The sequence below is a fragment of the Hirundo rustica genome, chromosome 4 (genome assembly GCF_015227805.2).
Source record: "Hirundo rustica isolate bHirRus1 chromosome 4, bHirRus1.pri.v3, whole genome shotgun sequence".
Taxonomy (NCBI): Eukaryota; Metazoa; Chordata; class Aves; order Passeriformes; family Hirundinidae; genus Hirundo; species Hirundo rustica.
The window spans coordinates 9,459,786-9,474,873 of record NC_053453.1 but is presented as its reverse complement, the minus strand read 5'-3'; the positions used below and the strand labels follow the sequence as shown (position 1 = coordinate 9,474,873).

General features: G+C 36.9%; 1 protein-coding gene across 6 annotated transcripts in view; it reads right to left on the bottom strand.

Annotated features, from left to right (window-relative positions):
* Positions 1-15,088, bottom strand: part of CACNA2D1 (calcium voltage-gated channel auxiliary subunit alpha2delta 1) — a 368,498-nt gene that overhangs the window by 286,272 nt on the left and 67,138 nt on the right. For all 6 annotated transcript variants that reach the window (XM_058420484.1, XM_058420485.1, XM_040063345.2 and 3 more), the window contains exon 3: positions 14,092-14,208. In XM_058420484.1, coding sequence (XP_058276467.1) covers positions 14,092-14,208 — 117 coding nt within the window. The remainder of the gene's footprint in view (positions 1-14,091; positions 14,209-15,088) is intronic.

Sequence of the window (15,088 nt, the reverse complement as noted above, 5' to 3'; positions counted from 1 at the left end):
TTTAATTTTACCTCATTTTCATCCTCAGTAGTCACCTCTATACTATATTCTTAGCAGATGAAAAGGCTGGCTGTAGCAAGCACCAGATTTAGAAAATGAAAGCCTAAAAATAAGATTTATATTGAAGATGAAGTTTGAGGTTGTAATATACAGAGTACAGGGAAAATATGCAGAAAAAACAGAAGATACATAACTGAAAGTAAAATTACACCATCTGGTTTTCTACTTTGGGAGAGAAGAAAAACAATTAATGAAAATTCTTTTAGACTATAACCTTTCAATTGAGTTTATTTTGCTTTCATTATATGCACATATTTGTACCTAATATTACATTACATTTGGATATGATGCCATCTTCTTACATGGAACTGAAGCTCATGAAATGGTCATGAGATGTAATACTCTTCCTAGAACTGCAAAATGTCATGCACTAGTCCTTTGACTTCCATTTCCCTCCACTGGTTATGAAAGGAATATCCTTAAGATGCATGCAGGCTTTGGGGAGTGAAGTGGGGGGAGGAAGGATAGCTGAGGAGCCAGAAGGGAAGGACAGCTCTGTTGACCCAGCGGGAAGTCTGGCATGTCAATGCTGTGGAATAGAAGAAGGCTTGGAAATGTTGAGGAAATGCCTGGTGGGACCACATGGTTTACACACGTCAGTATATTCTATGTTGCTAAAGGCTGATTCTATTTGAAATCGACCTGAAAATATTCACCACCCCTAGGATTTCAACTCAGTCTGCTTTTATCACCTTGGGAACAGGTAAACATGCTCCTCAGGCATTTTCTGTTCATACACATTAATTTTTTTAAAGACCTGGTAAAACATAAATACATCCTGACAACTCCAGAATACATGTAAACCTTTACCAGGAAAAGAAAAAAAAAAAAAAAAAAAAAAAAAAAAAAAAAAAAAAAAAAAAAGGGGGGGGGGCGGGGCAGGGAGTATCAAAAAAAAAAAGTGGCACAACAAACGTCAAGGGCGATTGCTCACTGCCTGCTCAGCAATGAGAGCGTCACCGCTGCCCACCCCAGCACTTTCCACCCAAACGCATCCAGCAAAAACAAAATCACTGCTCCATCTCTGACTCAGAGAAGGTACTCAGGGAATAGCCGCTGCTGCATTTAGCAGCAGAGCCTGTTTAGTACTTTCCAGCGGACTGAGCATTAGTGAGTCACTGCTGCTGTAACACAAACCAACTTGGAGACGGCATAACGAGCAAAGGAGCAGGAACACGGCCATCGCCAGCATGCAAACAGCAATTGAAGCTGAAGGATTATGTAAGGGGTTTCTGTACAAGAGGGCGAGACCTAAAGGATCTTCATGACCTTTTCAGTTTTGGCAAGCTTTCCCTGTTAGCTTCTTAGAGGAGAAAAAATCCCCTTCACAATGAAGTGCAACCTGCTGACATCTGCAACAGGTTGCTCCATTAAAAAAAAATTAGAAATACCCTTGAAACATTGCCACTGATTAATTACAGGCTTATTAACTAAATGTTAAGAAAGATATATTTTTTTTTTCCTTAGAAATGTCAGAGCTGGATGTAATGAAGATGTTAATGGAAGAATCTAGAGGGGGACACCACTGTCCCATCCTTGTTGGATTTGCCAAACTCTAGGACCGAAAGCAGATGCCCTCACCTTTCTCCCCACTGCTCTTGTAAGCCCACCACTGCACAGAAATATCTTCCCTGTACTAATTCAAGAGGATGCAAACCAAGAACTTCCTATCTTTGGTCTGAAGATAATTTCATGGAATTCATGGAATCAGGAGTGTGCATTATGAACCCAGGATCAAGGAAAAGTACAAATTCTGTTGTTCTTTTTTGTTCTGATATTTGAAGGGAAAAAAATCTAATTACTTCATCACTTATTTTAACATTACATGAAAAGGAGCAATACATGAACAATTAGATTTTTCCATAATTATACCTGTCATATTTGCATAGAACAAAATTTATTGCCTAGGGGCAGTTTTAATTACAATCAAGTGGAGGGTGATTGAAGTTTTAATAAGAAATAGTGAATTGAAAATAACTCAAATCCCCAAACAATTCTATAAAAAACCAGTATTTGTCTCTAGGTATACCGAACCTAAAGATTGGCAGAACTTCTCTTGTTATTAAGTCAGGCTTGAAATAGGTTAATGATGTCACTGTTAACTAAAGATAGGCAAGGTGATAAAATCTCAGACAATGTATTTCTTTCAGCTTGTAAAGAATGAAATGGACTCCAGCAAGATAAGAAAAAGAAAAAAAGAAAAAGAAAAAGAAAAAGAAAAAGAAAAAGAAAAAGAAAAAGAAAAAGAAAAAGAAAAGAAAGAAAAAGAAAAAGAAAAAGACAAAAAGAAAAAGAACAGAAAAAAGAAAAAGAAAAAGGAAAAGGCCAAAGGAAGAAGAAAAGAAGGAAAGAAAGAAAGAAAAAAAAAAGAAAAGAAAAAGAAAACAAGAAAACCTCCCCCCTCCCCCTCCCCCTCCCCCTCCCCCGTCCCCCTGCCCCCTTCCCCTTCCCACTTCCCGCTTCCCTTCCCCTTCCCAAAGCACAAGAAACCCCCCACCACACCACCAAAACCCCACAGAAATTCAAACTGCTTTTTTATGCAAGACACAAACCATAAAAGAATTAAACAAAATTACAAGATTTGTATTTGCTCATAGTGAAACTACATATCATCACACATTTTTTCGTTATATTCTGTAATCACCTAACAGCAGTGGCCCCTAAATTATTTCAGGTTTTAAGTTCCAAATCAATATTGATTTTTAAACAAACAAAAAAATATATATAAAATAAAAGTGGGGTTTTTTGATGGTCAGAATCTAACGCAAACCTTTGAAACATACTTGGAGATTCATCCTTCCCCCCTACCTTGAGAACTAGTGCTCTACACCTTCTATTGATGGTGGTTTTGTTTGGCAAAGATGACATCCACTAACTTCAAATAAGAAACTGCCTGGCTTTGTGTTTTCAAAATATCAGCAGAATTTTGTAGACACAGTGTAAAAGGTATAAAAGACATAATTTATATAGGAAAGTAAAAAATAATATTCTTTTTTAAGTGTAGAAATTAGGAGACCAGAACAATACTAAGGAGAAGGTAGCCTAAAAAAACCCATTACTTTTTGGAAAACCTAACATCAAAGGTTCAAAGAAACTGAGCAGAGGCTTCCTTAGGTTGGCTGCATGCCTGACTTTTGGGCATTAGCACCCTCTGCAGCGTCTAACACTGAGGTGCTCTGCCTCGCACGCCTCCTGACCCACTGCCACGCCTTCTTGAAGCGTCTTGCAATATAAAGAAGATGGTGATGATGTTTGAAACAATACAAGACCAATGGGAAAATTTTACTCTCATAACTGTGTGCTGTAAAAACTAAGATGCAAGCCCTCCTGTGCTACCCTGCCTCCCTAGTTCTGTGAATCCTCACAGTGACTCAGCGCTGGAAAAAATGAAGGAATAACCAAGGACAAGCAGGGCATTTTCATGCCTTCTAGTTTGTAATTAAGTCATTAGAGAAGTCTTTAAGAGGTAGGAGACAAACATAAACTTCCTTAGACTGAAGATAAATTTCATCTCATATCCCTGATTTCGTAGACAGCCATTTGAGTTATGGAACCTTCTTTCGACATATAAAAAAAGAATGACTACCAAAAAAAAAACAAAAACAAAAACAAAACAAAACAAAACAAAACAAAAAACCCAAACCGACCTCTGACAAAAACAACAACAAATCAAAACAAATCACATACAAGATCTCTGTATCTACCAATCCTAAGCAGAAGATTTCAGTCTCTGATCCTAAAGAAATTAAAATGTCACCTTGCAACACTGACCCAAATGCAATGCCCCAGACAGAGGATTTCAGTTTCATCTATGGAAGACATCTTGTGCTTAGCACATACGTATCTGTCCTTCAGCTGTACTTCTCATATGTCCAAATGCCAAAGGTGGAATTTGGACCTAGGTGACTCCATGAGGACAGTCAGCTGTGTTAAAATCAAGCACACATGGGAGATTTTTCGGTCTTTGGAGCTCATGCAGGAGTCTCCTATCCCACTGGGCCATAGGAAGAGACAAGTGAACACATTCACAGAGAGTCCACTGAGGATCCCTTCCACCTTCATGTGAATTCATAAATCAAATCCATATATAATAAATTTAATCCCTTTAGGAATCTAGTTGAAGAACATCAATTTGTATCTGTTAAGCAGCTTCCTAAAAAGGAGTGAAAAATATTCTTGGATAGTCCTTGGACTTTGAAGAATTCATCACATTGACACAACATAAAATGTGTCATCACCTTGTTTCTTGAAGCTTCCCCTTCAAAGGGAATCTTTTAATCCAACAAAAGGATTAATATAAAACACGTATGGAGTACCTCAGCCTCTACTGATTAATAAAGCTTTTTGAAGGTGAACATTTATTTATCAGCAAATTCACAGCTGGATCACAGAAAGTCAGACTTTGAGAAAGTCCCTCAGAATATTCTGCTTTCTAAGTTTTGTCACTGAGATTTCTGTAAAAAGAACTTCCTGGGTTCCTGTGGAATTTTTCTTTTTGTACTAACAAGTACCTCAAAAGTCAGTGTTGCAAAGAAAGCTGACAGGAGCTCTCTTAAGGAAAGTTTTAACATGAAAATTTCACTACAAAGCCCGAAAGGTGCAACAGCGGTGGCAGGTGGACACCTTACACTGATAAGGAAGAAAAACATGAAAGAAAAATGCCAAGTGAACACACTCCATGAAACTGCTTCATACTTTCATGAAGTTCAGTGTTTCTTTTAAGTAACTCTGCAGCAAGCTGTGCCCAAGGATTGGAAACAGCTGATCTGATCCCTTTAAAGCTCACATGGAAGAGCCCCAGATTTACCTGCATCCTTTCCTGAGGGGCCCAATTAACCGCACTCCTGGAATGCCAGCAGAAAGTGTGCTACCAAAATGCTTGAAGAAAAGCTCAAATATTCCAGGAAACACACCACTAAACACACAATAACAATCCAGACCTAACAGTGCATTTAAGGTACTGCAGCTATAGAATAAGATTATGGCCAATCTGCAGATAGCTACCATAACACTCAGAAAACACTACCCTTTACAGAAAGGAAAAAGAAAAAAAAAAAAAAAAAAAAGAAAAAAAAAAATAGGAAGGCTCTTTGGAAAAAAAACGTACTGTTAATCTACTCATTCTTGAATGATAATTTATTAAATTATATGACCAGCAACCAACCAAAAAGTGGGGATTTATCTTCTGCTTGTATAAAGGACAGATTCTGATGTTCGTTATGCAATTCAATAGTTTTTCATTGCAGCAAGAGTTCTACTGAAGTTGAAAGTCTGATGCTTTTACATACCTCATCAGTCAAAACTGGCATTTCTAAACTCAAACCTACTGTGGCGCCACAGTAACAATTACTGCACTCAGCTCAATCTCTCTAAAAATTTGACCAAGAAAAGGCAGGAAAAAATATTTGAGCGTTTTATCACGACATGTACATAACAATTAGGAACGGTTCCATTTTAAACCACATAGCCTTAATTTTGCATTTGTGCTTTAATTCTGCCCTGTGAAGTGGAAATTGAACTGAATTACAATTCAAATGTTTTGACAACTTACTAAAACTCTCTAACCCAGGAATATAAAGATTTCATAACATATTTAAAAAACACTGACTCAAACACAGGTACTCTGTAAAGTACTTAAAGTCAAATGGGATGAACAATTCAGTATGAGTTAGTGTGATGCTGCCGCAGCACAATCTAATCTGGACTTTTAATACAGAGAATGTGGGAAAAGACAAGAAAAAGGTACCAAGAATTTCACTGAGACAAATACTGGAATCATGCATACACGCATGTATCAATGCTCTTAAAGCAAAGATTCTGAAAGACAACAGAAGCTTAAGAGTCCCAAATTTAACCCAGTCTTGGGGGTAAAAAAAACCTCACAAAGGCACAGTGCAGGCTTGGGGCTGTGTACATGACACACAACTACTGTACCACTGTTTATGTATAAAGTGTTTGTGTAAGTTTGCATCTCTGAAAACAGCACTTGCACTTCATTTTTCTCCATAATGTTTAACAGAGTTTTCAGCAAGTAAGTGGAATTTTCATTTCACAGAGAATTTATAATTTTTTAAAGTTTATTTTGTTGTGGTTGAAAATTTAAATTTAGTGACTGAAGAAAAAATAAGGAGTCTTGAGAGGGTTGACTAGACCCTAGACTAGCACAAGGGTATGGAAGCCAACACTTGCAAATTAAACTACTTCCATGTAATATTACGATTTGAAAAATGTGGTTTACCATGGAAAATCATTCCGTAAAATTCTCAACTAGCAACAGAGAAAAACAGTCTCACACACACATAGACACAGAAAAAACAAACAGACAAAAAACACCACAAAACCCCCGCATCATCAATGTGTTTTTTGGGCATGATCTGAATGGAAGCCATCAGACCAAGAAATAAGGAAGATAACAGTTCTCTTTGCCCATCAGGCAGAAGCTCATACAAGGAAAACAAAAATAACTTCAGGAGTAGAAGCTGCCTGAGGGTAAGAAGGCTAGCAAAGCCCCTGAGACAAAAAAACTGGAACTAATCCAAGAAAAGGAACTACAGAGGTTTGGGTTGTATTGTTTTATTTTCAATATTGAGCTTCCAAAGCTGAAAAAGAAACTTTAAAACCAAAAGAAACCAAGACTTTTTTGAACAGTATTTCACTTTTCACAGTCAAACCCCCAGCTTAGGGTGATGCTGGCATTAATGAGGTCATGCACCTGCAGAACATCTTTCACAAATGAAACTTCAGTACCCATAAACCTAGACACGGAAATCTGCTTGTAACAAACCCATGAAGAATCTCTCACAGGGAATAAAAAAAAATCCGCAACAAAACTTCTGCAAAATTAACCATGGCCATTTACTATGCAAGTGAATTTGTGCAAATGAATATATAAAGGGATCTAAATGGGAAAGAACTGCTACAGCTGCCAGTGCTCCTTATTTTTCTCCATATGAAAGGTTGATGCAACAAAGCTATGCTAACAGTGACAATAATTGTGTAAGGAGAAAGAAATGTCACATTGTGAAGCTGGTCATCAAATAATATTATTTGCCACAGGCACTTTTTAGCTTTGTCTCAGCCACAGTGAAAGCTCCAAGCGCAATACACTCTGCTGGCAGGATGGAGATTCAGCAGGTGTCTCTCTAAGCTCGCAGACTTGATTCCACTGCAGCACTATGCACAGTACAGGGCCACTGAAATGAAAACTATGACTCTGGCTATCCATGAGGACAGGGAAGTTAGAGGGATGACCCCCTATTTATCTGTCAACAAGAATACAAGATCTGCAGAAGGCAAATCAAGTCAACTGTGAAAAGAAAAGCATGGAAACAGGCAATATTCATAAGAATTTTCACTGCAAGCCCTCTGATTTATTTTTCCAGACTTTTATCATGACTTGCAAGGTATATGAGTTATGCGAATCTATCCTCTGAGGCATAATGTTGCATCCACACAACCTGGATTTCAGTTAATAAAATAAGACTCTAGGCAAGACATACAAAAACAAATTCAAACATCTGACATGTGGACAAGTTGACAAACGTTTGACTTCACAAGTGTTGTGTCTCACTAGCTGTCATTCCAAAACACATTTGCTTCAGCAACTACAGCTGACTTTCAAAACAGGCTACATTCACATCTGGAGATTTGAACAATGTTCATGCAGGCTAATAGATCCAGTACTAGAGTCTAAAGTAAACATATGTAAAAGTTTTTCTGCTAGTGTGCAAATCACCAGTGAGAGTAGTTTCAAAAACAGCAAAGCATTAGTCTTAAACTCACCTGTGAAGTTCCTGCCATATCTGAAGAAGCTATTTAAATCAACTCTAGACATGGACTGAAATCTAAATCTAATGTTGCAACAAGGAGATGACAATGTCTATTTTAAATACTCACAGGAAGCATCCAGAAATAAAATTTAAAAATTTCCACCTCACTGAGCTATTTACTATGTTGAGAATTGATGGATCTATAAAAAGTAAATATGTGAATACACCTGGAGTCCTAACACTGTAAAATTCTACCCAATTTAACTACCAGTTCTAACAGAAAAGAGGTAAAGAACCAAGGCATATTGTCAGGCAAAAACATAAGGCATGCATGCATGATCTTACAGTCCTTACAGAAGAAAGTGTATTTTTTCCAAACTGTAAGCATTTTTCTGGGAAGATCATTGCAATTAAACCCATATGCCTCATGATGCTGGTACATACTTTGTGTAATCTTTTCCTACAGCTAAAGAGTGATGCTCAGCTTGAAATTAAAAGTTAATAAATATTAAAGAGAAGAAACAGGCACAGCCAAACAATTTCAAGGGGAAAATTAAAATGTTAGAGTGAAAAATAACATAAAATCTCCGTGAATGACATGAAAACATGCATAGACAAAACGCTGTTCATTTTTTTGACTGGTAATTTACTCCAGTTAATTTGTTCTTTTCCATCTTTGTAGATTTCCTCTTCTTAGAAGTCATACCTGAAATTATTTGGGCAAACAATCCAGTACATACAGTCCACTGCCAGCTTCCTTATGATGTTCAGCTTTTCACAGAGCTAACAAAAAAAACCACTAACAAAATATAGAAAAAATTTATTTGCTGGGAGACTAAGCACAGTTCAAGCTATTTATTCTCAGTGCTCACAGGCTGAGAAAAAAAGTAAATAGATTTACCATTTGGAATTGAAGGGGTACTGGAATATAGTTTGGAATCAATTTCAACACATCTGTTAAAGTATGTCCACATCCAAATATGTATCCACATGTACTCACAGATATTTTCAGTTTAGAGACCTGACCCAAGGCATCACAGAGTGATCAGCTCTAAACTTCAGATCAGCATGTGGGAATGGTGGACTCAGCTGTGAGATGTGACTTTGTAGGACTATTCCTCTTGGAATTCTTAGTGGAGCTCAGGAGAGTGGTGACTGAGCTGTAACAGAGCCCAAAAGCAAGAGGTGATGTCTGGTCAAAGTTCTACAAAATGAGTGGACAACTCAAATTTATCTAGAGAGTATTTTTAAAGAATGAAAAGCTGTCTTGTTACTATAGGCAATTTAGGATTAGCAGACCAGAAGGTAGGTGTCCCAGAGTGGTTTTGAGAATGTGAGGTTGGTTTTAGATATCAAAACAAAGCTCAAGCTGGAGTGAGGATATCTTTCTAAAAACAGTAGTATCAAGCACACCTACAAAATTTATTTTACTTTTACAGGTCTTTCAGGCTACACAAAAATTCCAAACCCTATTTAAAGTGCACAGGATCTCTGCCTGGGAACCTCAAAATATAACACATTTAAGATTCCCAGTTTTATTATGAGACACTGAAGCCTTATTTCAGGCAGGCAGGGAAATACTGAGAGATCTGCACACACTTGCACAGCTGTGTTGAAATTGCATCTTAACCAGCAGATAAACATTCTGAGCTCCTCATTCAGAGACACAGTTGTGCTCCTTGGACATTTCCCAACAGCACGTAAAAGGAACCTGTCTCCTAGCACACAATCTGTGCCTCAGTTTCCATGGAAACTCAGCTTCCTCACTTTTATTAAGAAATCAAGGCAAGGAGGATAGAATGAGGATATTATGCCTCTGGTTGAGATGTCTGAAGAAATCTAGACAATAAGGTGCAAATGTGCATGTAATTTATCTTTATCTACACACAGTTCAAGAAGACAGGGGTACTGACTAGAGCTTTCCCTTGAGTGACCCTAACATGAGTTAGTTAAAAACAGACACAAATGACCCCAAAGCAAAACAAATCATAGGCAGGGATTCAGCAGTGAAAGTATGACTGTCTCTCTTACTCCAGTGAAATGTATTTTAGTGGAGCTTGAGTGTTTTCTTTACACTAATGGTTATGCTCTTGCCTTACAGTGTGGGCAGTAATATAAGAAAAGCATACCAATATATACACTGTAAGTGTACAGCATAGTGTTGACAATAACATCCTGACACTGAAGTGTTCCAGAAAGAGGTATTTTATTGCAGAAAAGATTTGCAGGGGAATATGCATAAATTCTAATTTTGGATAGGAGTAATAATCTCAAACTATTACACAAACAGTCAAACATTAAATGATTTCTGAATGCAGTAAGAGATCTTAGCTAAGCAAGAAATAGGACGGTTTGATCCTTATCCCTGAAACTTCTGCAGTCTGGGCTTGAAAAGACTGTAACTATAACTGGTATCTGTTATATTTAATTGTCTTTCTTTAATTTTCTTCTACCTAAAAGGTACAAATTGCTTATTATCTTCAATTCAATTATCTGAGCAAAAAGGAGAAGTGGTAAAACTGCAGATTTGCCTGCTGTCAAATACTCAGGATGCACCCCAATACTGTATTGTACTGAGCAATGGGGAGAGGGAGGCCAAGGGTTGCACAGCTGCCAACTTCACACTGCACAGGAGTGAAGCTGCTGTTTAAATTGGTGTGCAACACTGGACCAAATATTACATTTTATATGTTGAATATATTATAGAAACAAAATTATACTTCATTCCCCTCATGATACAATGCATAACAGAAACGAGAAACCCCAGAAGTATTTAAAATATACCTTTCTAATTTTGAAGTATGATAAAAAAAATAGGAGCTTTTCGAATCTTAAGATTACTACAGTATTTTACATAATTTTACAACTATATTTTATAAATATAGTACAGTGTCAGGTAGTCTATTTAGCATTTCTAACGATACTCATCAAATAGGTATTGGTATCTTTCAAATTTTCCATTTGTATGAAAAGATTCTATTACCATGATCTATACAGCTCCAAAAATTTATTGCACTCATGAATAGGGTAGGAATGCTAAAAGTCAAGCTAAGTCCAGTAAAAATGAACAATCTGAGTGTCAGTCCAATGGCCCAGGCATACTATTTGCTGGTATCCTTGGAAAGGGTTTGTGAGATTTGCCAACAGTTACTGCAGGGTATGTTTTCAGTGAAACCTCCACCCATCTGCCTGCACCCACCATATAGCAAGATACACAGAGACAGAATATTAACTTCTCCATTGTATCACAAAATTGTAGAATTATAGAATATGTTGAGTTTGAAGGGACCCATAGGAATCACTGAGTCCAACACCTTGTTCCTTGCAAGACCATTTGCATATGAGAATAAATTATATTGAAACAGGGGGTGTTCAGAAGGGTTAGGCCAGACAAATACACAATAGTGAAGAGAGAAATCTATAAAAGTCATGTTCACTATTTCAACAGGTTCCATTTTAAGACAGTCTTTGACATCCTTCACTAGAAGGCTGTCACCTGTCTCCCTCCTTACTACTCATACTACTCTCTCTCTCCACTGCACTTTGCCAGAAAATTTTCGATTTTTCTTTTCATCCTAACTTTTTCTTCTATGCATTGCATTTCCTAGTAAGAGGAAAGCCCTGTGAGTTCAGATCAGGGCTTTCCCCTTTACCCTTCCTCAGCTAGGTACCTATTTCAACCATTCATTTTAAGCTTCTGTCAAACTTTAGAAACTCACACCCATTTACCTGGTAATTTTACTCTCATTGCTAGAGGTTATTTTAGCCCATAGTTTCTTGAAAACACAAATTATTCAGAATGAAAGAGATCTTTTTTATTTAAAGGTCCTTTTATGGCTCAAGGAAAGGCAACTTATTATTAAAAAAAAAGTCATCACTAATGTTTGTTTATTATAACCTTGCCCAAAGGCTGTTTGTGCTTCATGCCCAGAGGAAACCATGGCATCCCTGAGGTATGCTAGTCTCTGAACAATAACACTGCTGATGTAATTCACTGGCACCTTCCTCACGGCATCACTGGAGGATGTCTGATGCCCTTGCATCATACTCTTTTCAGTATTCAGGTCTTAATTAACACTTTGAGTCATATTAGCCCCAATGGTAAAACCCTTTGTGCAGTCATCAGTAACAGTTCTATTCAACTCCATTCCCAATTTCAGAGAAAATGTGATCCATCACACTTAAGAAGACGGAAACTTCGGAAAAAATAATTCAGCCTCAATACATAAAGTTTATAAACAGATAGCATAAAGCTAGTACTTGAAAAAAGCAGAAAGAGAAATACATATATATGGAAGGTGAAGAAAACCTTTTAGGAGAAAACAATAGATCAGGTGCAGGAGATGACGAGTGTCTCCTGTGTATTAAAAAAAAAAAAAAAAAAAAAAAAAAAAAAAAAAAAAAAAGTACAGGAAGGTTTAAAATCAGAAGTCACTGAAAGTTCTGGTATACATCTGGGATACTTGCAAATGGAAAAGTCAGTCTAAATATCTGAGCTGTTAAGAGCTACTGGACTGACCAAAGGACCATCCTTCTCCTAATTTAGTCTTCTTTTACCTCAGGAAACTGAATCATGTTGCCCTTTTCAAAATGGGACCGTGTGCTTGCCTGAAATGAGATAGCACCTTTCTTCCACATTCACAGAAAAACTGTTCTGGAATATTTCTCAAAGTAAGCATGAGATACTTATTTAATTTTCTTAAAATTTTAAGATCAAACTACCACAGTCACATATAAAAACCCCTGTATTAATCTTGAGCCTTGATAAAATATGAGATTTTGCTGTGATAACTTAAAAACATCAAACTTATATTGGCTGAAGGGGAAATGGTGGGAAAATTATGTATTCACAAAGGTCTGCAAATGACTTACAGTATTCTGCAGCGGCAATACAAAGTCCACAGAATGCCACATAAACACATGGCCACTGAGGTAAAATGGGAAAACAAGAAGAATATCAGACCTATTTTCCAGTAATTTGAATTAAGTAGAGAAGCTTTGGCCCAAATAACACTGATGCACGTTGCATATTAAGTAAACAATGGCAACTGGAAGAATGAATTCCTGCTAAGAGCCAAAGGCAGGACAATGGGTACCTCTTGTGGTACCCATGCACAGACAACAGATTGTGCAAAATTTCATTGCCTACGAGAAGGTGAGTCCTCAGGGCAGCAGCAGTTTCACTCATGCTGATTCTTCAGCTGCATGAAACTGTACTGATCAAAGGACTGTTTGGGTGGGACTCATCTCCCCCAGCTTTACACACTTACAATATAGACATTTCGATTCGAGGCTTCTCCATCTGAGAAAGAGAGAAGTAAGTTCTTCCTGGCTATAGCTCATCCCATTTTAAAGTCTTACTCAGAAAATGTCAGGTCAGTCCTCACTGAGGAGCGCCTGTTTTATTCCACTGAACAAAAAAAGGAGCTTAGGACGACCCACTGAGTAGATGTCAACAGTTAGGTGAATTAATCCCTCTTTCTCCTCTCTTCCACTTTAAATGACACATCCAAACTCATCAGCAAGCCTATGTGGATATGTGATTGCCCAAGGAAATCCAGTCTGCTTTTCCATCCTTTAAACCCATTTCTATTAGTTCTACTCTGAAAGAAGTATGTTATTAATTCATCCAGATCCCTCCATGCATGTTTGGTCAGTATCTTCTGAAAAGCACTTTAAATTCTTATGTTGGTGAGAGTGATTGAGTAAGAAACACACAAAGCAATTACCCAGGTCTGGTGTCTCACAGGACAGAAGAGAAAGGGACTTCTGGCAAAAGCACTTTAAAGAAACAGCTACTTCTTATGTAAAGCATAAAAAAATTTGAGGTCAAAATGAAGCATGGCCTTCACACAAAATATGATTGAAATACAGGTTAAATTAGAAAATCAGACAAATAAAAAAGCCCTGTTTCTTGTTTCCCCAAGCTGATTACTGACTATAGAGTACAGTGATCTTCAAGTCATAAACATTTAAGTGCGTCACGTAGAGGAATATTTTCCAATCTATTTATAACTTGATTTCTTACTTGGCCACGGTTCCCATGTCGGTCAATATTAAAAACATCTGCCCTATGCCAACAAACGAGTTCATTTTTACCATGAAATCAGGAGCCATCTCTCTACATGTCATGTCTTATACACATCACACTTACACTGCCTCTAAGTGTATAGGCAGTAAAAATAACAATGAAAGCATGTTTCAATAGTAAATGAAGATCCTTTAAAATACTAAATAGATAACTTAATCCATTAGTACTCACCACCAGAGCTTTAGACCTGTTACTTAAAAGTTTTTCAATGTCTCTGGCTGCAATTTCCACTAGCTGCCGAGGGTTGTTTGCTTGTACCGTGTACAAGTCTGTGTTTTTCAAATAAATCTGCAAAAGAAAAAAATGGAAATAAATCAAAATGACAGTATACATTCAAAATAAGCCAAGTAACTTGACAGAAGAGGCATCAAGATGTTCTTACTAGAGCTTCATAAAGACTACTGCTAGGAAAATCCAAATGGGCCTGTGAAAGAAATACTTCACTTTTTTGTCTGAGGTATAAGCTGACACTAAAAACCATTTATTAAATCTTTAAAATTAACCAGTTTTAGTGATAAACTAACCAACTGCAAAATGCTCAAGGAATCTGATTGAAACAGTGTTGAGAAAGCAGTAAAATGGAGACCCTTTAAAAATACCGAATTTCAAGTAATATTGTTATTGCTGAATTGAATTCCTCCTTGAAAGCTAAAACACAAACATACCAATTGAATTAATTCAAATTATGCTAATTTAATCAGTTTAGTCCCTTATCTGTTTATTCATATCATAATATTAGTATTCACAAGAAAAGAGAAGGAGGAACAAATAAGAGGAAGAAAGGGAAAAGTTAAAAAATACAAAAGGGGAAATGGGGAAAAAAGACGAGGGAGAAGACGGCAAATACAAGTGTTTCTCCTCTACCATGAATAAAGGTTATCTCTGAGAAGCCATTAAGAAATGTTTATTTGTTTATTTGTCTTGTTTATCAAAGACACTACAGTGAAATGCACACAGCCATAAGAAAGAAGGAAGAAAAAAAAAAAAATGCAAAAAATGCATTTGCCTATCTCTGTCCTATTAGAACTGGATAAGGAAAAAATACATTATTTGGAAGGGGGAAAAAAAGAAAAAAGAAAAAAAAAAAGAAAAAGGAAAAAAAAGGGGAAAAAAAAGGAAAAAAAAAAAGTGTATACCTTTTAGCTAGATGGGCAAATGAGGAAAACTA